At 46.0% G+C, this 21,603-nt stretch overlaps 1 protein-coding gene across 4 annotated transcripts in view; it reads right to left on the reverse strand.

Annotated features, from left to right (window-relative positions):
• Nucleotides 1-21,603, reverse strand: part of AIFM3 (AIF family member 3) — a 124,773-nt gene that overhangs the window by 46,190 nt on the left and 56,980 nt on the right. For all 4 annotated transcript variants that reach the window (XM_074972590.1, XM_074972588.1, XM_074972589.1 and 1 more), the window contains exons 4-10: nucleotides 19,568-19,677; nucleotides 17,481-17,590; nucleotides 16,748-16,792; nucleotides 15,339-15,435; nucleotides 12,783-12,895; nucleotides 7,987-8,073; nucleotides 5,187-5,278 (exon numbers count right to left, since the gene is read on the reverse strand). In XM_074972590.1, the coding sequence (XP_074828691.1) occupies nucleotides 5,187-5,278; nucleotides 7,987-8,073; nucleotides 12,783-12,895; nucleotides 15,339-15,435; nucleotides 16,748-16,792; nucleotides 17,481-17,590; nucleotides 19,568-19,677 (654 nt within the window). The remainder of the gene's footprint in view (nucleotides 1-5,186; nucleotides 5,279-7,986; nucleotides 8,074-12,782; nucleotides 12,896-15,338; nucleotides 15,436-16,747; nucleotides 16,793-17,480; nucleotides 17,591-19,567; nucleotides 19,678-21,603) is intronic.

Consider the following 21,603-nt stretch of genomic DNA (forward strand, 5'->3'; position numbering starts at 1 on the left):
GTCCCGGAGAAGTTCTGGTATTTCAACATTTGTTTTCATCCTGAAACAGGGTCCTCCTATTTCCAGGGTCAGAATTAGGGTCTAATTCTGCAAAACACACTCATAGGAGCAACCTTTACTCATGAAAGCAACAGAATAGTTAAGACTGAAACTATGAAATAAGAAAAGGAGGACTTGTGGCATCTTAGAGACTAACAAATTTATTTGATCATAAGCTTTCGTGAGCTACAGCTCACTTCATCAGATGCATTCAGTGGAAAATGCAGTGGGGAGATTTATATACACAGAGAACATGAAACAATGGGTGTTATCATACACACTGTAAGGAGAGTGATCACTTAAGATGAGCTAATACCAGCAGGAGAGTGGAGGGGGAGGGGTAAGAAAACCTTTTGTAGTGAAAATCAAGGTGGGCCATTTCCAGCAGTTGACAAGAACATCTGAGGAACGGGGGGTGTGAGGTGGGTAGGGGGGGAAGGAATAAACATGCGGAAATAGTTTTACTTTGTGTAATGACACATCCACTCCCAGTCTCTATTCAAGCCTAAGTTAATTGTATCCAGTTTGCAAATTAATTCCAATTCAGCAGTCTCTCTCTATTTTTGAAGTCTTTTTGTTGTAATATTGCGACTTTTAGGTCTGTAATCGAGAGACCAGAGAGATTGAAGTGTTCTCTGACTGGTTTATGAATGTTATAATTCTTGACATCTGATTTGTGTCCATTTAGTCTTTTACGTAGAGACTGTCCAGTTTGACCAATGTACATGGCAGAGGGGCAGTGCTGGCACATGATGGCATATATCACTTTGGTAGATGTGCAGGTGAACAAGCCGCTGATAGTGTGGCTGATGTGATTAGGCCCTATGATGGTGTCCCCTGAATAGATATGTGGACACAGTTGGCAACGGGCTTTGTTGCAAGGATAGGTTCCAGGGTTAGTGGTTCTGTTGTGAGGTATGTGGTTGCTGGTGAGTATTTGCTTCAGGTTGGGGGGCTGTCTGTAAGCAAGGACTGGCCTGTCTCCCATGATCTGTGAGAGTGATGGGTCGTCCTTCAGGATAGGTTGTAGATCCTTGATGATGCGTTGGAGAGGTTTTAGTTGGGGGCTGAAGATGATGGCTAGTGGCGTTCTGTTATTTTCTTTGTTGGGCCTGTCCTGTAGTAGGTGACTTCTGGGTACTCTTCTGGCTCTGTCAATCTGGCACTGGCATTGGCACCCTGACAGCAGGATTGTCTGGCTATGTAGACTCCCTCCTCAGGCCCTACACTACCAGCACTCCCAGCTATCTTCGAGACACCACTGACTTCCTGAGGAAACTACAATCCATCAGTGATCTTCCTGAAAACACCATCCTGGCCACTATGGATGTAGAAGCCCTCTTCACCAACATTCCACACAAAGATGGACTACAAGCCGTCAGGAACACTATCCCCGATAATGTCACGGCAAACCTGGTGGCTGAACTTTGTGACTTTGTCCTCACCCATAACTATTTAACGTTTGGGGACAATGTATACCTTCAAATCAGCGGCACTGCTATGGGTACCCGCATGGCCGCACAGTATGCCAACATTTTTATGGTTGACTTAGAACAACGCTTCCTCAGCTCTCGTCCCCTAATGCCCCTACTCTACTTGCGCTACACTGATGACATCTTTGTCATCTGGACCCATGGAAAAGAAGCCCTTGAGGAATTCCACCATGATTTCAACAATTTCCATCCCACCATCAACCTCAGCCTGGTCCAGTCCACACAAGAGATCCACTTCCTGGACACTACGGTGCTCATAAGCGATGGTCACATAAACACCACCCTATACCGGAAACCTACTGACCGCTATTCCTACCTACATGCCTCCAGCTTTCACCCAGATCACACCACACGATCCATTGTCTACAGCCAAGCTCTGCGATACAACCGCATTTGCTCCAACCTCTCAGACAGAGACAAACACCTACAAGATCTCTATCAAGCATTCTTACAACTACAATACCCACCTGCTGAAGTGAAGAAACAGATTGACAGAGCCAGAAGAGTATCCAGAAGTCACCTACTACAGGACAGGCCCACAAAGAAAATAACAGAACATGTGCCAGTACTGCCCCTCTGCCATGTACATTGGTCAAACTGGACAGTCTCTACATAAAAGACTAAATGGACACAAATCAGATGTCAAGAATTATAACATTCATAAACCAGTCAGAGAACACTTCAATCTCTCTGGTCACTCGATTACAGACCTAAAAGTCATAATATTACAACAAAAAGACTTCAGAAACAGACTCCAATGAGAGACTGCTGAATTGGAATTAATTTGCAAACTGGATACAATTAACTTAGGCTTGAATAGAGACTGGGAGTGGATGGGTCATTACACAAAGTAAAACTATTTCCCCATGTTTATTCCCCTCTGCCCCTCACTGTTCCTCAGACGTTCTTGTCAACTGCTGGAAATGGCCCACCTTGATTATCACTACAAAAGGTTTTCTTCCTCCTCCCCCTCTCCCGCCCTGGCTCTCCAGCTAGTATTAGCTCATCTTAGGTGATCACTCTCCTTAGTGTGTATGGTAACAGCCATTGTTTCATGTTCTCTGTGTATATAAATCTCCCCACTGCATTTTCCACTGAATGCATCCAATGAAGTGAGCTGTAGCTCATGAAAGCTTATGCTCTAATAAATCTGTTAGTCTCTAAGGTGCCACAAGTCCTCCTTTTCTTTTTGCGAATACAGACTAACACGGCTGCTACTCTGAAACTGTGAAATGAAATGCTAAACTGTATCATACTGTTTAGCCACTAGGTGGCTCCATCTGACATACCTTAAGCTCACAACAGCCATTCCTTCCTGGCAATGCATTAAAGGATTTTATAGTGAACACATCTTGTGTGTCGTTCTCTGTGAAGGAAGGTTTGTAGATAGTCCATATCTGGCACAGAAGCCTGATTTGCTAGTAGCAGTCAGGCTTGTACTGAGTACAAGGTGTACATGGCATGGGCATCACAAGTAATCAAGTGCCAGAGGAGAGCAGAAACAGAGGGCACAAAACAAAAGTTGTCAGATCTTATCACCATACCACTCTTCAATGCTCCAGAGAACTTTAGCTTTGATGGAGCTTCCACCAGGACCCTGGAGATATCCAGGTATAGTCTTTAATTTATGCTATGGGGAAACCATTAGAGCATATCTTTAAATCCTTTGACTTTACTGAAGAGTCACAATGATGACTATGAAAGAGAGTTTTGGCTATGTCTGATGCATACTTTATAACTCAGAAAAATGTGGTTTATGAAAGAGCAGGTTTTCACCAGAGAATTCAGGAACAAAGAGAAAATTCGAATCTTTTATAAAATCCCTGCATGCATTGGCTGAAACTGATTTTGGGAATGCAAACCATGGAAGTATCAGAGATAGGCTGGTTACTGGGTTAACTGACAAGAACTTCTCACAGCAATCACAATCAAAGACAGACTTAAATCTACCCACAGCCATGTAGATAGTAAATCACTCTGAACTAGTCAAACAGCAGGAGCAACCTGAAAAACCTGAAACTTAGAAGCTGTAAACATGGACAACATGAATGCTAAAAAAACCAAGGAGTCTGGTAGCACCTTAAAGACGAACAGATTTATTTGGGCATAAGCTTTCATGGGTAAAAAACCCACTTCTTCATATGCATGGGGTGAAAATTACAAATACAGGGAGCCACCTAAGCTAGCCAATGGGAGATGTCAACCAGAGAGGTGTTTGAACCCCTACCTGCTCTGCTCATGATTTACCCACTGATACTTTGGTTACACTCATTTATTCATCATTCATAAATAGCTTCTGTGAACATTTTAATCTGTGCATTGGTCATCAGTTAGTACATTAGTAGTCACTATGCACAATTAACAACTCCTGCTGCCTAACTTGTAACATGATATTGGTTTTGCTTCCTGGTTGGATTGCTCCAAAACACAGTTTTCAGGTTTGGCTGCACAAACCTTTCCAGCCTGAATGGCTAGTCATGTGAACATATATTCAGACCAGGATTCATAGATCCCCACTTTCCTTTTTTGCAAATATTCTTGCGAACAAAAATTCCCCATTCAAATGGTTAAGTCATGTTAGGTTGCTTGACCTAGATTCACAAAGGTGTTTTGAGGTGCCTAGAAAATCAAAGTCTGAGTTAGGCTCCCAGGCTTTGAATGGGGAGAGACAGGTGCCTTAGACTGTGGTTCACAAAAGCTAACATGCTAGGCAGGGAGTTGACTAAGTTAGCCAATGGGAGATGCCAACCAGAGGGGTGTCCTAAGCCCTGCCCCTCTCCTGGAGATAGATGTCTGAGTCGGGGTGGCTGGGAGGCTAGTGATTCTCAGCTATAAACTCTCTTTGGAGTTAGCTGTCTCAGGAATGTTTTGTGAAGAGGCAGACGCTTCCTCATTGGGCTAGAGAGACAGACAGACAGACTCACTCTCCTGATAGCTAGTGTATCACCCAGGATGTGGGAAAGCCAGGGTCCCATCTCCCTGCACCACAGTGGCACAGCTTCAACAGGAGAGAGTTTGGGAGCCCCAAAAGAGAATAGCCCATAGGCCAGTGGTTGGAGCACGCACCTGAGAGGTGGCAGATCCCTGTTCAAATTCCTTTTCATCAGACTAGGGGGAGACTTGAGCTGGGGGGTCTCACATCCCAGGTGAATGCCCTAATCACTGGGCTAAGAGTTGGGGAGCTCCTCCTTCCCTGCCCCTCTCATGGGCTGTGTGCCAACTCACCTGAGGGGCACAATCTGGGAGGCATGCTCTGAGCACACCTGCCTGGCCGGGCCCTGCACACAAATAAGGGGGCCAAATGCTTATCTGCCCCCAGTTCATGAATTGCTCTGGGGCTCAGGTGGGAGATAGGCCTCCAGACACCTAGAGGGAGGCAACTTGTGCCTGCCCGGAGGCAGAAACGTGCATCAAGGTAATTTTTTTTACTGGAAAAAAAAATGTAGGTGCCTAGTGAGTTGAGGCACCTACAGGATTCAGTGGGAGTTTTGTGGGTCACAGTGCAGCCGAAAAGTGGGATTTAGGCCCTAAATTTGGGGGTTGGATGCCCAAGAGCCTTTGTGAGTCTAGGCCTTTATCCCTAGGCGCAAGCTCCTTAGGTTCTCTTAAGAGTAGGATGTGTCTTGGGGTGGATTACGTTTGTTTGTAGCTTACGTGTTTCCGGTTGCTATCAGCAGTTTGTTATAGTCCATCTTAAATCCGTCCTTGAACACGGCTGTCTTGTTCTTGGTGTCCACAGCTGCAACCTGCAATCATTCTAGATAATGTTACAGGGCAAAATCCAAGGTGCTTATTGAGATACCAAAGGATTTAGCTCCAAGTGGAATAGCCCGGAAGGCGCGAGGGCAAAGGGCTGGTCTCATCTCAAGGCACACTGGCAGCCTCGCCTGGTACTCTGGGCTGAGTTTTCCATGGATCACATTGTATTAGCTCATGCAACCAACTCATTCATTTGGACTAATCATTTTGGATTAATCGTGACTTAGTTTGTTGCTCAAAAAAATCAGGGAGAGATACATAGTACTGGTGAAAGCAGCGAAGGCTGAGACTGGAGGAGTTCTGGACAAAAGTCTCCAGGCAGCTCAGACAGAGTTGCTTGCAGCACTACTTGTTATTCCAGTCTTGGGCCCATTTCAAATGGGGCAGCTATAAAATGGGTGCTTGTTTCAGTGCTATTTGTCGTTCAATATTCAATTTTAATAGACATCAGCGGCCATGTCTGTGACAACCTATCATTCCTAATCCAATGGTTTGAGGAAATTACCATCCTTATTTTAAGTGTACCTATTTTCTGTGGCTAAAGACGTGTGCCTAGAGTGGTCTGTAGTATTGATTAGTGCACTGAGAAGGCACTGACAATAGGCTCTTCACCATTTTAGGGCCCTACCAAATTCATAGTCCATTTTGGTCAATTTCATGGTCATAGTGTTTTTTAATTCGTCAATCTCACGTTTTCAGATGTTCACATCCGAAATTTCATGGAGTTGTACTCGTGGGGGTCCTGATCCAAAAGGGAGCCATGGTGGGGGGGGGGGGGGGTGTCGCAAAGCCGTTGTAGGGGGGTTGGAGAATTGCCAACCTCACTTCTGTGTAGAAGTGAAAGCAGCAGTCTGGAGCTTCCTGCAGCCGGGGACAGTACCCAGAAGTGGGTCTGGTCTCCTCCCCAAGAGCAGCCATTCAGGGGAAGAGGAAGTCCTGTCCTTGCCCAGCCCAGCTGGGACTAGTAGCTTGGACTGGAAAAACCAGCCCCATTGGTTTTGGTTTGGATTGGTTCTCAGGAGCAGCAGTCTTTACCCTAGGCCTCTCCCACAGCAGCCATTAAATCCTGAGCTGTCCTGGAAGAATCATCATCATCTGTGTGCACGTAAGGATACCAAGAGCAAAGAACCTTGACAATTCCAGTGTGACCACAGACAGGAACCTGGCCAGCTGTAACACTAGTCCTGCCTTAACCCCATCCCAGGTGTGTCTCTGAAATCTCTCTCTCTCTCTCTCTGTCTCTCTCTCTCACACACACACACACACAGCATTGCAGCAGGAAATCTGCATATGAGGCAGCAGATGGAAGTGGCACAGCAGCACCACTTCCTTGAATGCCCCTTCTAGATTTATAGACACCAGGGCCATGAAGGGACCATGGTGATCATTAGTCTGACCCCTTTAGAACAGAGGCCAGAGAACTGCCCCCAAATAATTCCTAGTGCGGATCTTTTAGCAAAACAGCCAGTCTTGATTTTTCAAATGGTCAGTGATGGAGAATCCACCTTGACCCTTGGTCAGTTGTTCCTTACATGAACTGCATTGTCTATGATCAAGTGGCAGCTGAGCCAGCACCAGTCCTGCAGGGTCGTGCAACCAGGTCTTTGTGATAAATGAAGAATCAGGGCTGCATCCTTAATTACACTGTGGATGGTTCGAACTCTATAAGCTACTGACCTCACATTAAACAGCATGAAGTGAAGAACAGGATCCCAACATGCTGAGAATTAATACAAGGAAAAAGCAATCAGTCTGAAGTTAGAGGTGAGCTGTCTGGGGTAGGGATTATCTGTCTTTTATACTTGTGTATACTTGGAACATTGCAACCCCGATCCTGGGCTGGAGCCTCAGAGTGCTGCTGTAATACACATAAATAGAATAATAAAGATCCTGGCCCAGGTTTATGCCAACATGCAGTTTGGTTTCCCTGTTTTGTCTCTTCTACCCAGTGCCGTGGGGAACGAGGAGTCCAAGCACCTCATGGGCCTTTTGGCACCCTGGCACTCAGCAGAGCTGCGTCACTCGCTGACCATACTAAGGTAGGAAGAAGGAGTCTGTAAAAACAACTTGATGAAAAGCAAGCAAGGCAATGATTAGAAAATCTAGATGTACAAGAGAGCCAGGATAAGTTGTCTCCAAGTGTATTAAGACAATAGTTAATGGCTTATTGCATCACTGACACTGACTCTGGAAAAACCACAAGCAATTTAGGAGATCCTGAAAAACTGGCTCACAAAAGAAGGAAGTTGGGTCCCTGTATGTCTAACTGGTATCCTTGGTAAAATAATACAACCAGTCTTGAGTGGTCTAAGTCAGGGCCCAATTCCTATTGCTGGGTAATTCCTATTGCAATGCATGGAGTTGTAGTGCTCAGCACCGAACTCCTGTAGGGTGACAGCAATGAGCATGTTCAGTGTGGGAACAGCCGCAATGACCGTCCATCTTGTAGCTATTTGCTAGCCAAGCTAACAGCAGCTTTGAACAGAGACATACAGCTGGGATCTTGTTATGAAGTGAGGGCTTTAATGCAGCTTTTGGTAATAATTCTGTAGAGGCAATATGACAGTGCCAGCTAGCAAAGCTAGCTTTTTCTTTTACTAGCCACATACAGTCTCTGTGTTCGATAAAGAACTTCCGAGATGTACACTGTATGCTATTTTGTATGACTGCACCATGCAAATCTTGTTCTCCTTACCTGTGTTTCAGTCAGGACCTCAATGTCATTTGTACGGAAGAATTCCTTAGGGCGCAAGGTGATCTGATCTAAGTGGGAATCCATTGACTGCAACAAAGAAGCAATTTTGCTGTCAGTTACACAGTTTACAGTGTGAGAGATGTTTGTAAATTCCCAGTTACATCCTTTATACATGTTCCCAGTACTTTTCAGCGATAGGCTGAAATCTGTCCTTGTAGTAACCTGGTACACAGGAAATCTGTGCAGGTGACCAGGGCTAAGGGCCTGAACCAAAACTCATTGAAGAAAATTGAAGGATCTCCATTGACTTGAATGGACTTGGTATTGGGCCTTAATTCCTTTTATATTAGCTCACACTGCAGTACAAGAATTGGCCTACTAAGAAAGACAGGAAGGGAAGGCTTTTGAATAGCTGTAAAGTGGAAGTTCAAAAGACATAACATGGAAGACCACAGAGACAAAAAAAGGGGCCAAGAAAAGAGTTACTTTTGGAAAGAGAATCAGTTATCCACCTGAGGGCAGAATTTTCAAGAGCAGCTAAGTTATTTAAGAGCAAATGTCCCAGCAAGAGTCAAAACACAAGCTCTTATCTATTTCTTTTTTTAACCTACTTATACTTTTGACCTTCACAACATCCCCTGGCAATGAGTTCCACAGGTAAATTGTGCATTGCATGAAAGAGTATTTCCTCCTGTTTGTATTAAACTTGATGCCTAGTAATTTCACTGGATTGTAGCCAATTAATTTGTAGACAGTGATACAAAGATATATACACATAGGTAAGGAATAAATATGAATTAAGGCAGTAATGCAAAAGCTTATATGTCCCAAGCCTGTAAGGCAATAACTTACAAACTAACTGAGGCCAAAGGCTTAAAATCTGGACACAAGTAATTAACCTATACATGACCTTGCATTACAAGATGTCACAAGATAAAGTGATGTTATAAGTAAATGATGCTAAATTGCTGAGAGTTGACAGCAAAATGCTAGTTTATACCAGCTTTAGATATTTTGAGTTAGGAACATCAGCAGATATTCAACCACAAGAATACCATAGAAACTTATTGACATGTGGCCCATTGGTGACTGCCAGTAGCAAAAATCCCCAATTGCTGGAGACTGGACACTAGATGTGGAGGGTTCTAAGTTACTACAGAGAATTCTTTCCCAGGTATCTGGCTGGTGGGTCTTGCCCACATGCTCAGAGTCTAACTGATCACCATATTTGGGGTCTGGAAAGAATTTTCCCTCAGGCCAGATTGGCAGAGGCCCTGACAGTTTTTTGCCTTCGTTTGCAGCATGGGGCACGGGTCACTTGCAGGTTTAAACTAGTGTAAATGGTGGATTCTCTCTAACTTGAAGCCTTTAAAGCATGATTTGAGGACTTCAGTAATTCAGCCAGAGGTTAGGGATCTATTACAGGAGTGGGTGGGTGAGGTTCTGTGGCCTGCAATGTGCAGGAGGTCAGACTAGATGATCACGATGGTCCCTTCTAACCTTAAAGTCTATAAGTCTATTTGATTTGTTCCTGCACAACATTTTGATTAAAAGACTAGAACAATATAAAATTAACAGGGCACATATTAAATGAATTAAAAACTGGTAGCATAGGTCTTAAAATGTCATTGTAAATAGGGAATCATCACAGAATGGGTCTGTTTCTATTGGGGTTCTGCAGGGATCAGTTCTTGGCCCTATGCTATTTAACATTTGTATTAATAACCTGGAAGAAAACATACAATCATCACTGATAAAGTTTGCAGATGATACAAACATTGGAAAGTGGATAAATAATGAAGAGGACAGGTCACTGATACAGAGCGATCTGGATTGCTTGGGAAACCGAACGTAAGCAACCAGCATGTATTGTAAGACAGTTAATGTATAGATCTGGGAACAAAGCTTGCAGGCCATACTTGCAGGATGTGGGACTCTATCCTGGGAAGCAGTGACTCAGACAGACTTGGGGGTTGTGGTGAATAATCAACTGAACATGAATTCCCAGTGTGATGCTGTGGCCAAAAGAGCGAATGTAAGGGTGGCCCCAGCAGCCTAGGCAGCCATGGACCGTCCACCTGCCCAAAGTGGGGGGGCTCAAGAGCAGCAGATGGAGGCTCTGCGGCTCCCCACAGTTGCCCATGTGGCTCTTACCACAGCCTGGCTGTAGCTCTTCGGCCCCCAAGGTCCCACTCCCCCGGCCAGGCCAGAAGCTGGAGCCAGGTAAGGGTAAGAGCCACGCAGGCAGCTGTGGGGAGCCGTGGACCCTCTGCCCTGGGTGGAGGGTCTGGGGGGGCAGGGACATGGACTGCGGGGTGCTCTCAGCCCTCCCAACCCCACCCCAGGCAGGTGGAGGGGCCTAGGCTCCCTGGCCCTGCCCACAAGTCCAGAAGGATGTTGATAAATTGGAGAGGGTTCAGAGAAGAGCTGCGAGAATGATGAAAGGATTAGAAAACCTGCCTTCTAGTGACAACACCCTCCCATCCCCCTCCTGGCTCTGACGGGGTGATGTCAGCAGAGCACACACACACACCCTGCAGTGTCCTCTGCTTGGATCCTATTGGGTTATGGAGAGGTGGGCTGGCCAAGGGACCCTCCCCGAGCCTATGGGGAGGATCCACAGAGCCCGGAAAACTCATATAAATATGGGGGACAACAGAAAAAATAACAAGGATGGGTGTGAAGGTCAAAGGGTCAAAAAAAGGAAAGCTGAAGGAAACACCGAGCAGAGAACCCTGGACAGTGCACACTGCTCCTCGAAGGTGTCAAGGGAGCCAGCGGACGCTGCCCAGAGGAACTCTGCCCAGGTGCATGAACGGAGGGAGGATTGGAAATAGGTCCCACAGTCACAGAGAACCCTCTCAGCCAACATCCTTTCCCTGGGGTTATAGACGGCCACCTTGGCCATCGCTAGGAAGAAGTTGACTGGGAAGTCCCGTGACTTTGTGGGGCCATGACAGGGTGTGATATATAAGGAGGTGGGGGGAGAAGTGCAGCCAAAAACGTAAAAGGGGGTCCAGGAGGAGCCCGAAAAAGGGCTGCAACCTGGTGCCCTCAAGGTACACGTGCTCCAGGATCTCCCTCACACCGCAGAAGGGACAGGCTTTGGGGACAGGAGTGAACTGCGCCAAATCCACGCCCGTGCTCACAGCTTCGTGGAGGAGCTGCCAGCCAATATCCCTGGTGGGTCGTGGGACGAGGATGGAATATAGACTGGCCCACCGGGGTTTCCTCACCCTCGACAGATGACATTGGGTCCCGCCACTTGGTATCGGGGCGGGACACGAGGGTGAGGAAACAGAGTATGGAGCACAAATGTGTACAGATGTGCCCTTGGTGTGGTTTGAAAGCCAACCGGCTGCAGGTCACGCAGCTGGTTTCAGGTATCAGGGTGGGGTGGCAGGGGAGGCTCACGGGACAGGGGCCTGAAGAAAAGATCCATAGGGCCCGGGGTGGGCGGGGAGCACCCTCTCTCAGGACCTACTTGAGGTAAGCTTGAGAGGTGGGCGACAAGGCTGTCCTCACCTCCTGAAGTATGCACCGGGGAGTCAGAAGGGTGGAGAGCCCCATGAGTGAGCTGAGCCAAGCCTTTGCTTGGATGGGTGGCAGGCTTTTAGGGATAGATCAGGTTTTGTCCCAGTGACTAATGCCAGCTCCAGAGGAGCAGAGTTAAGGTTCTGTTGGGGTGGGAGACATTTTTATCTCCGTGTTCTCTGGTTTCCAGAGGTTTAAAATTTGTCTTCATTGATCTCTTTATTTCCTGCTTTCCAGAGATTAAACGTTACCCATCCTCCATGTTCTGGAAGGGTGTATCACTAACTCGCCCACTTTAGCTCTGTGTGAAAGAAATATGGAGGCAGTGACTATCATTCTTTTTTTAAAAAGAATTTATGTTTACAACCTTCACTTCATCATTGTAAAGATTTCTGCCTAGGAATATATTAAAGAATTAAAGGTAACAATATAGAGATTAAATCCAGTTCTCCCCGTATATGAATTTGCTTTGGGAATATTTACAATTTTCTCATTTTTATGCAGACAGTGCAGTACTATGATTGAAAGTTGAACATAGGGTTTTGTATTTAATATCCTCAGTTGTTTGCAGAAAAGAAAATTCAAGCAAAAGAAGAAACAAGAGGTCAAAATGAAAGAAAGGTGCCAGTATATTTAGTTAAACAGGCATCACTGCAATAAATTCTGCTACTCCCGCTACAGCCATTTGGCTCGATCGACGTCAGGTGAAAGTGTAATTGCTGCTCTACCCCAAGCATATGAAAGACGAAGACGATTTAATAAAGTTGGGACAAGGCCCCCAGCCAAGCTTTTCTAAAACAGGTTATGTAACCTGAGACCTAGGTGACCTGATTGTGCAAAGTGCTGAGTAGCCAGTAACTCTCTCTGGTTTTAGTGGGAACTGAGAGCTACTCAGTACTTTTGAACATGAGGCCACTTATTTAGATACCTAACTATGGACTTAAGAACGGGACATAAAGCATGTACATTGGGAAATCTCGGCTCCAGCTTTCATCAGGCTCCTTCCATTATTGGTCTTAGATGATGATGATATGACTAGGTAAGAGGAGGGTTCACGGGTTTGCCTCCGAAAACACACACTGAAAAGGTGACAAGTTCCAGAAGTCCCTAGAATTAATTTTGTCGACAGTGCCTCAGTGCAATAAAAGGACAAGCTGGCAAAGTTTCTAGCAACTGGGACACCCACTGTCTAGTGAGAGAAACACGAATATAGAATACATGAAATAAGAATAAGAATATGAAACATTCTGGATGATACAAACCTTACTTAGCTTGGGTCGGTCATAGGGTAAGTGTCTGTCCATTGTGCACATTACGATCCTGTCGGAGAAACCTTCCTGTCTTAAGGTCTCTGCACAAACCAATCCAGCAGCACCTAAGAGGCATAAGGCCAGTAATTGCTACATATGTATTTTATTTAACAAATGAAAAGTTTAGCATCCATCCAGTAGAGGACTCAATAATCTCTCAGACTTTTTTTTTTGTGAATCTAGCCTTTCATTTCTTTTGCTTTTATGAACAAATAAATAAAAAGGTTGCCTAGTGCTATTCCAGTCATTGATACCTTGGCACAGGGAGTGGATTCCGAATTGCTCCATTGGGTAGCAGGTCTACTCTGTCCTCACAGCTTCTGCCTCACTGTTTAGGGTTTGAACCCCTGCCTTTCTGGCTCACCAGTTAGAACTGGAGCATTAGGAGGGCTGTAAAATGAGCTGGCTGAAGCCTGGAAAAGCCATTAATCAAATGCATTCTTTGATTAAATCATCATTATCTGATGAGTAACTTGGGTCCGGATTCTGATGTCCATTTCCATGTGTAGCTGTGCCTTGCTCTAGGAACAGACCCCTTGAAACCAAGGGACAGGAGTTTCAGAATTTGGCTTTTATCCAGCAAAGCACACCGGCACAAAGGGAGTGGGTAATGCAATAGGAGAAGAGCAGGCATAGCTGGCTTCTATCCCACTCTTCCCACAGCACCTGGGGCAGGAAGCAAGGGGACAAGGAGTGGTGGAACATGGTGTGCTTTGGCTTTCATCCATGGCATATGGCACCTTAGGGACTAGAGACATCTGGCATATGCAGGGGCCAAGCAGAGAATCAACAGCTGGCTCCCTGATAGCCGTGCTCTACTTCGCTAAGCATGATCTGAGTAAACCATGAAATCTGGCCTAGGATTTGACTAGCTCCAGAGATAATCAAATACCACAAAAGGTACTTGTTCCATTACATAGTCATGCCATGGCAACATATGCTGAACAATGTCTTGGCCAAAAATATTGAACCAGCTCTAGGTGTATACTTGAAGCTTTGAAAAATGAGTAGAAATTTCTCAGCCTCGGGGCTTTTCTGCAACTAAGCCTGCAATAATGGTGTCATTACAAACAATGAATAGTCCATGCTAACCATCATTGGAAAGGCAGCATCCACCATGACTCCCTGTTCTCTGTAGAAAAGCAACAGCAGGGAAGTTTGTTGCTGCCTACAGACTGGTGAGGTCTTCTATTCTGTAAAGTTTTGTTCCATCCACAAAACACATTTTAAGAAAAGCACAAAGTACCAATACAAATGCAACTGGCCCCTCCTACTCGCACTCCTCCTCCAATTTGTCTCTGGTAAGTTTGGAACTAAAGCCATGTCTACACTAGGGAACTTCTGTAAAATGATCTCATTGTTGCTATCATCATTTCAGCTTGGCTGGTGCTAATTATATTGGGAGCACTAGTGTCAAGGGGCTGTATTAAGCACTGAGCTGATTAAACATACTCAGAGCTGCGTATAAGACCCAGTGCTTAAAGTAAGTACTGCAGCCAGTAACCCATCTACGCTAGACCAATAGATTCCAAGGACAGAAAGTAGCACTGTGGTCATCTAGTTTGACCTTCTGCATAACACAGGCCATAGGACTTCCCTGAATTAACTCCTGTTTGAACTAGAGCAGATCTTTTTGAAAAACTAGGTTGTGAAAACCAATGCAGTTGAACTGGTGACAGAGCAGAGTTTTGCAAAATTTTCTTACTGTAGACAAAGCGTTAATTCCAAACTTAACACACAAGAGAGATTGCGGAGGACAGCAGGGACAGAGGCTTTGCTATTATATACCTGTATTTTATATAGCCTGGGAGAGTGGAGGTTATCAGCAGCTCAGGAGCATGGGGGGAATGTCAAAGGAACTGGGGTGGTGATTAGAAAGAGAAGTGCCTGGAGTGTCTGGTGATGGTTTAGGAGGAAATGACTGTATTCACAGAGTGGGAGAATTAAAATATATCAGGTGCAGGAGTTAGGGGTTACTTATACACAGTACATCCCCATTTCCCATTATTGCTCTGGAGCTAGGGTATATGTTATCTCAATACAGACCAGGAACATAACTTACTGGGCTAACTGTGCAGTGAAGAAATACCCTGAGAAACTTGCAGTGGGAGCGGTAGTTAGTTACCCAGTGTGGGAGGTTGGGGAAGGGTTTCCACAAAGTTTGGGAGCAAATGTCTATAAATTAGGCACACGGGGACATTGTACACAGAGTCCTAGATTTTCATCTCGTCTGACTTGCTGCATAGCCCAGGCCAATGGTTAGCGTAGTGGCATAACCAGATCTTGAGCTTAGTTAATAGTTCTGTATTGGTGGATCTGGTCTGTGGGTCTATACACATTAGGAGAATGGACAGTTATGTACCCAGACTGGGAATGGGATGGGTGTATCCACAGACTGGCCAGGAGATGAAGGGTGTACATCAGTTAGCATATACTATTCACTGTTCTCTTTATATCCTCCACTGAAATGACAGAGATCTGCTGCTGTCAGCAGGCACATCTCAATACCTGCTCCGATGATCAGCACGTTGGTGCTACTGATATTGTAGTTGCTGAGGGAGATGCATTTTGCCATAACCTTTGTCCTTCTTTGCGTCAGAAGAGCCTGTGTAGCAATTAATGAGACGACTGTCATTAATGGTTCAAAGCTTTAACTTTGCCAGGTACAAATGGGAACAGCTATGAGTTATTTTGTAAAGCAGCTTGGATGAAAGCTTCACTCTTATTGCCTGAAGAGGATTCCAAACTCACACCCAACAAAAGCATGATGGGACTATAAAACCTTTCTACCAGACATGTCACTATGCCACTTCCAGAAGGCAGTTGAAGAATAAATCCACCACCAGCCACAAATTCATCCAGGTCAGAAAGTTTGGGTGGCAAACAAAGCTGTGGCAGTGCTGGTTCAATGTTCTTTAGCTTTACAACTATACAGCAGCAAGTCCTAGCAAAGCAAAGTTCAGTGTAACTTCTACCACCCCACGTACGGCCCCCCACATTGCCAATGGAGAACTCAGCACAGGATGGTAGGGATGGGAAGGTGTTATCCCTTTTCATCAAACCCCAAAATTCACGTGTGTAACCTGGGTAGATGGGACACTGCATCACAAATCATCTGTCCGCATGCTGGCAGCCACACCTGATATTAGTGACCTCTTTGGGCCAAATCTTTGAGTCACTGGAGCTCCTTAAATGTATGGGTGGATATCAGAATGTGGCTCCTAATAGATAGAATGTGCATAGAATCATAAGACTGGAAGGGACCTCGAGAGGCCATCTAATCCAGTCCCCCGCACTCAAGGCAGGACTAAGCATTATCTAGACCATCCTTGACAGGTGTTCATCTAACCTGCTCTTAAAAATCTCCAATTACAGAGATTCCACAACCTCCCTAGGGAATTTATTCCAGCGCTTAACCACCTTACAGGAAGTTTTTCCTAATGTCTAACTTAACCCCCCTGGCTGCAATTTAAGCCCATTGTTTCTTGTCCTATCCTCAGAAGTTAAAGAGAACAATTTTTCTCCTTCCTCCTTGTAACAACCTTTTATGTACTTGAAAATTGTTATCATGTCCCCTTTCAGTCTTCTTTTCCCCAGACTAAACAAACCCGATTTTTTCAATCTTAGCTCATGTTTTCTAGACCTTTAATAATTTTTGTTGCATATCTGAGCAGTCTCTAAAACCAAACCTAGAGCATTCCTTGTGGTACTCCCTAGGGGGCAGCAGATAACCTTGGTAACTTGAACCCCATTGTAGCTCTGGGGATGAGGGCTGGAGGGTTTGAGCGTGGAAGGTCTATTTATTTCCTGTTTGGACATTTGTTTACCTAACCAAAGGATCAAATCACCCTTGCCTCCCAGCAAGCTGCGGTCCCCAGTCCCTGTGTTTGGATGCCAATGGAATCTCTCCCCCTCACCTGCTTGCTCGCTCGGATGTACACCTTCTCCTTCTCGATTTTCACCTGGGGCGAGAAGACAGCAGCAGTTTGCAGCACAGTTAGCGTCTCTGGGTTTAAAGGGAGTGTTCTGTGCTAACAGCTGCTGAACTAAACATAGGTCAATGCAAAACAGGTTCTGTCCACTCAGCCACATTGCATGCTCGCTGTACTCTCTGCATGGCCCATGTAAGAGCTGGGTGAGCAGCACCCAAGGCTCTCTTACACCCAGGGAGCTGGGACTTTCTCTGTTAACTAGTATCAGGTGTACAAGGATCTTTAGCAGAGTGTCCATCTCTGTTCGTCTGGATTCTTATCCCACATGCCTAAGTGACTTCTCAGCACCGTGTCCTGGGGGACACCTGGATGCCCTTCTCCCCTCCTTCTTCCTCAGCCCCACCACTCTTCACCAGCAGCAGCCTTTGTGTAACAAGCCCTTCCCATGTATGTGCCCCCTCCCTTTCTCTCTCCTTCTTCCTTACCCTGGAGACTCAGTTTCACAGGAGCTGGCTGGCACTTGCAAGATGGGTGCAGGGCAAAGGGGTCAGCTGGAATCATGGGGGTCAGGTGGAGGGAGCAGTGAGTGGGGTCACATGAAGTTACCACCACCCCCACACTTGGGAGACCCCAGCTCTGCACTCTGAAAGGAAAACACGTCCCCTGCCCCCTCCTTCCCCAAAGGTCATTTCTTTCTCTGCAGATTGAAAGATCTCACCTGGAATTTGGGTAAGCTGTCCAAGCCAGGAAAGTCCTCTATATCACCAGTGCCAATGCTGAAACAAGCCCCATGCCAGGGACAGCGCACTCTTCCTTTGGATAAAACCCCTGCAAAAGGCATGGCAGGAGCGAGTCACACCTCACCGTAGATCCTTCCCTACCATTTCCTAGCAATCCCAGCGAGAACTTAGTGCAGCAACATCCTGGCAACATTACTGATGGCCAATGATCAGGTGTTGGCCCCCTTCATGCTGGCTCTGACAGTGCAGAAGCATGTCAACATATATTCACAGATCTGGAGGCCACTGTATTAGCCTCTGTCATTGATCCTGGAGGGGATGGAACTGCAGGTGCTGAGGATAAGTCAGTTCTGCTGAGGGGATCATGGTTGATTGCAGGGGGATGCAGTCCAAGGCCTGGTTTGAGAGTGGGAGAACGGTGTGATACCATCCAGAGAGGTGATGGTTCGAGGCCTGAGAAAGGGGTGCCCTCAAAGAGGCCAGGAGGGGTCAAAGGTGCAGCTAGCCTGGGAACTGTGACAGGGCTCACTGGACTTTAAATTGTGCAGCCCAATGCTCAGGCATGGGACCCAAGTTGTGGGGTGAAGGTTGTTATATAGACTCTTGTGCTTCCCTATTGCAGAGGTGGCAGGGGTTGGTTCAGCCCCTGATGCTAGTTAACAGCTGTCTCCTGCAAAGGAGCTAGAGCAGAGCTGAAAGTCTGGTGCCTAGGGACCAAAGCCAGCTCTCCCACGAGCCCAGCAGGTAAACAGACAGCAATAAGCTATAACTGTATAAGCTCCTTTGTAACAAGAGAACTGTATCCACACCAGGGGGTGCACCAATTTCACCTGGAATAGTTAAATTTGCTGCAAAAATGGACTGTAGAGCAGCTCTTACTGTTTTTTGAGGTAAGAATGTTTATGTGGTGTGGCTGGTTATGTGCAGAACCAGACTGTGAGCGTGAGGTGGGTGGGAGGAAGAGCTCTGGCTTCCAGGTAAGAAGCAGAACCACAGCAGAGCCATCCACATAGACGATGGAATTTCTAAATGCTCTGTCGTAGAGAATAGTTTCCCTCCGCAGCAGGAATCACTGGGTGAAAGTCTCACGCCCCTGTGTTAAGTGGGGAGACCTGGAGAGATCCCAGTGGATCGATGATCGGCTGGCAGGGCGGCCAGCGGAGAGGCGTGGCGACTGGCCAGCAGGGCGGTGAGTGGAGCCTGGTGGAGAGACGTGGCGATTGGCCAGCAGGGCGGCCGGTGGCGAGGAGCGGAGCACTGATCAGCTGGGCAGCGGAGCAAGTGAGGTACCTTCTTACTCTCCCCCCACTGCCCAGGGTGAGAGGTGAAGTCTGCAGATGAATCGCTCAATCCTGGGTCTGCCCTGACCAAGGATAACAACTGTGAGTGGGCTGCAGAGAAGGGATGGGCACGTTAAGGGGACTTTTGGTTGCTGGACTTAAGAACCTGAGGGGAAAAGGACACTGCCCAACTTACTTGGGAGTGGGCCTTTTGTTAATGGTTTATGTTTATGAACCCTGTTTGTAGTGTTTTCCCAATTTAATGCCAGGTTACTTCCCTCCTTTTATTAAAAGTTTCTTTGCTACATTCAGACTCCGTGCTTGTGAATGGAGAAGTATTGCCTCTTAGAGGCACCCAGGAGGTGGTGTGTAATTGTCCCAAGTCACTGGGTGGGGGCTCAAGCCAGTTTCATGATGTATTGTTGAAAAGGAACCCCTAGATACTGAACCCAGCTCTTGTTGCTGTCAACTTGGACTGGCAGAAAGGTTACATTTCTATTCTTCAAACATCATTTTAAGAGACTTCACTCAGAGATGTGCTGCATAGGCTAGCACGAGATCTGTTAGCAAATCAAACATGGACAGAGTGCTCTGCAGAGGATTTTGATCCCTTTCCTGGATTAACAGTGTATGTTTACCTCAAAGGCAGGATGTCTCTATAGACCTGAAAATTCTGCAATGTAGTGAATGATACCAAATGGCTCAGATTCTTCATACGGATCCATTGTCTGTTGTGACTATCTGATTCAGGTTCATACTCTTACACCAAGAGCGTACAGACTAACCTTTCACCAGTGGGGCTCCGTAGTGAGGGCATTTGTGTCCCATTGCATAGTAGTCTCCATTTTCCTTTATCAGCAGAGCCTTCCCACAACCCAGGTCTACTTCTCGCATCCTGGAGTTAAAAAGCATGAAAAATATAGTATACATAATAGATATTTATTATTGTTACTATTATTTATTATCACTGCCTTTTGATCCGCTCGGGCTATCACATGTCAGAGAGCCAGTCCCAAGCTTTCACATTAGCTAATGGTTTCTTTTTAGCTATAAGCACAGTTACTTACTGTCACTGGAGGTTCTTCAAGGTGTGTGGTCTCTAGCTGTACTCCATCCGTGGGTATGCACAGGGACGTCCTTAGGATTGATTATCTTGCGCATTATAAAGAGAGGTTTCAAAGAGGGATGGGCTATTACCAGCAGGAGAGTGAGTTTGTATGTGTGTCTGTGTGGGGGGGTGGGGGGGGAAGGGTGAGAAAACCTGGATTTGTGCTGGAAATGGCCTTCCTTGATGATCACTTTAGATAAGCTGTTAGCAGCAGGACAGTGGGGTGGGAGGAAGTTTTGTTTCATGGTCTCTGTGTGTATATAATGTCTTCTGCAGTTTCCACGATATGCTATGCATCCGATGAAGTGAGCTGTAGCTCACGAAAGCTCATGCTCAAATAAACTGGTTAGTCTCTAAGGTGCCACAAGTACTCCTTTTCTTTTTTCTTTTTACGAATACAGACTAACACGGCTGTTACTCTGAAACTTAGGATTTATGGGGCCCTGTGCAGTATTATTAAACTGGTGCCCCTATGCCCGATGGCAGCCCAGGCTCGCATGTGTATTTTAGATAAGGGTGGTCTTCTGAAGATTTATTTAGAAAACTATATGTCTGAAGATCCAAGCATTTAAGGCTAAAGATGAATACTCAGATTGTGCATCTAAAAAAATCTATGCAAGGATTTTTTAGAGATGTGATTTTGTAATCTTCAGCAACACACTAATGAAATATTTTTAAAGCAAATTTTAAACTAAGGTCCTGTAGACTAAACATGTTCTGAGTAAATATTACAGTAATGCACAACTGTTTTTGTCAGTAAATTCAGAAACTGACAGTGTACACCTGGGGGTTGGCAAATGCCTGTTAAATGGCTTCATTACCACTTGAATGGGAGGTGGGATGCGAGTCTGCAGCATAGAATCATAGAATCATAGAATATCAGGGTTGGAAGGGACCCCAGAAGGTCATCTAGTCCAACCCCCTGCTCGAAGCAGGACCAATTCCCAGTTAAATCATCCCAGCCAGGGCTTTGTCAAGCCTGACCTTAAAAACCTCTAAGGAAGGAGATTCTACCACCTCCCTAGGTAACGCATTCCAGTGTTTCACCACCCTCTTAGTGAAAAAGTTTTTCCTAATATCCAATCTAAACCTCCCCCATTGCAACTTGAGACCATTACTCCTCGTTCTGTCATCTGCTACCATTGAGAACAGTCTAGAGCCATCCTCTTTGGAACCCCCTTTCAGGTAGTTGAAAGCAGCTATCAAATCCCCCCTCATTCTTCTCTTCTGCAGACTAAACAATCCCAGCTCCCTCAGCCTCTCTTCATAAGTCATGTGCTCTAGACCCCTAATCATTTTTGTTGCCCTTCGCTGGACTCTCTCCAATTTATCCACATCCTTCTTGTAGTGTGGGGCCCAAAACTGGACACAGTACTCCAGATGAGGCCTCACCAGTGTCGAATAGAGGGGAACGATCACATCCCTCGATCTGCTCGCTATGCCCCTACTTATACATCCCAAAATGCCATTGGCCTTCTTGGCAACAAGGGCACACTGTTGACTCATATCCAGCTTCTCGTCCACTGTCACCCCTAGGTCCTTTTCCGCAGAACTGCTGCCTAGCCATTCGGTCCCTAGTCTGTAGCGGTGCATTGGATTCTTCCATCCTAAGTGCAGGACCCTGCACTTATCCTTATTGAACCTCATCAGATTTCTTTTGGCCCAATCCTCCAATTTGTCTAGGTCCTTCTGTATCCTATCCCTCCCCTCCAG

Source organism: Natator depressus, chromosome 15 (assembly GCF_965152275.1).
Source record: "Natator depressus isolate rNatDep1 chromosome 15, rNatDep2.hap1, whole genome shotgun sequence".
NCBI lineage: Eukaryota > Metazoa > Chordata > Testudines > Cheloniidae > Natator > Natator depressus.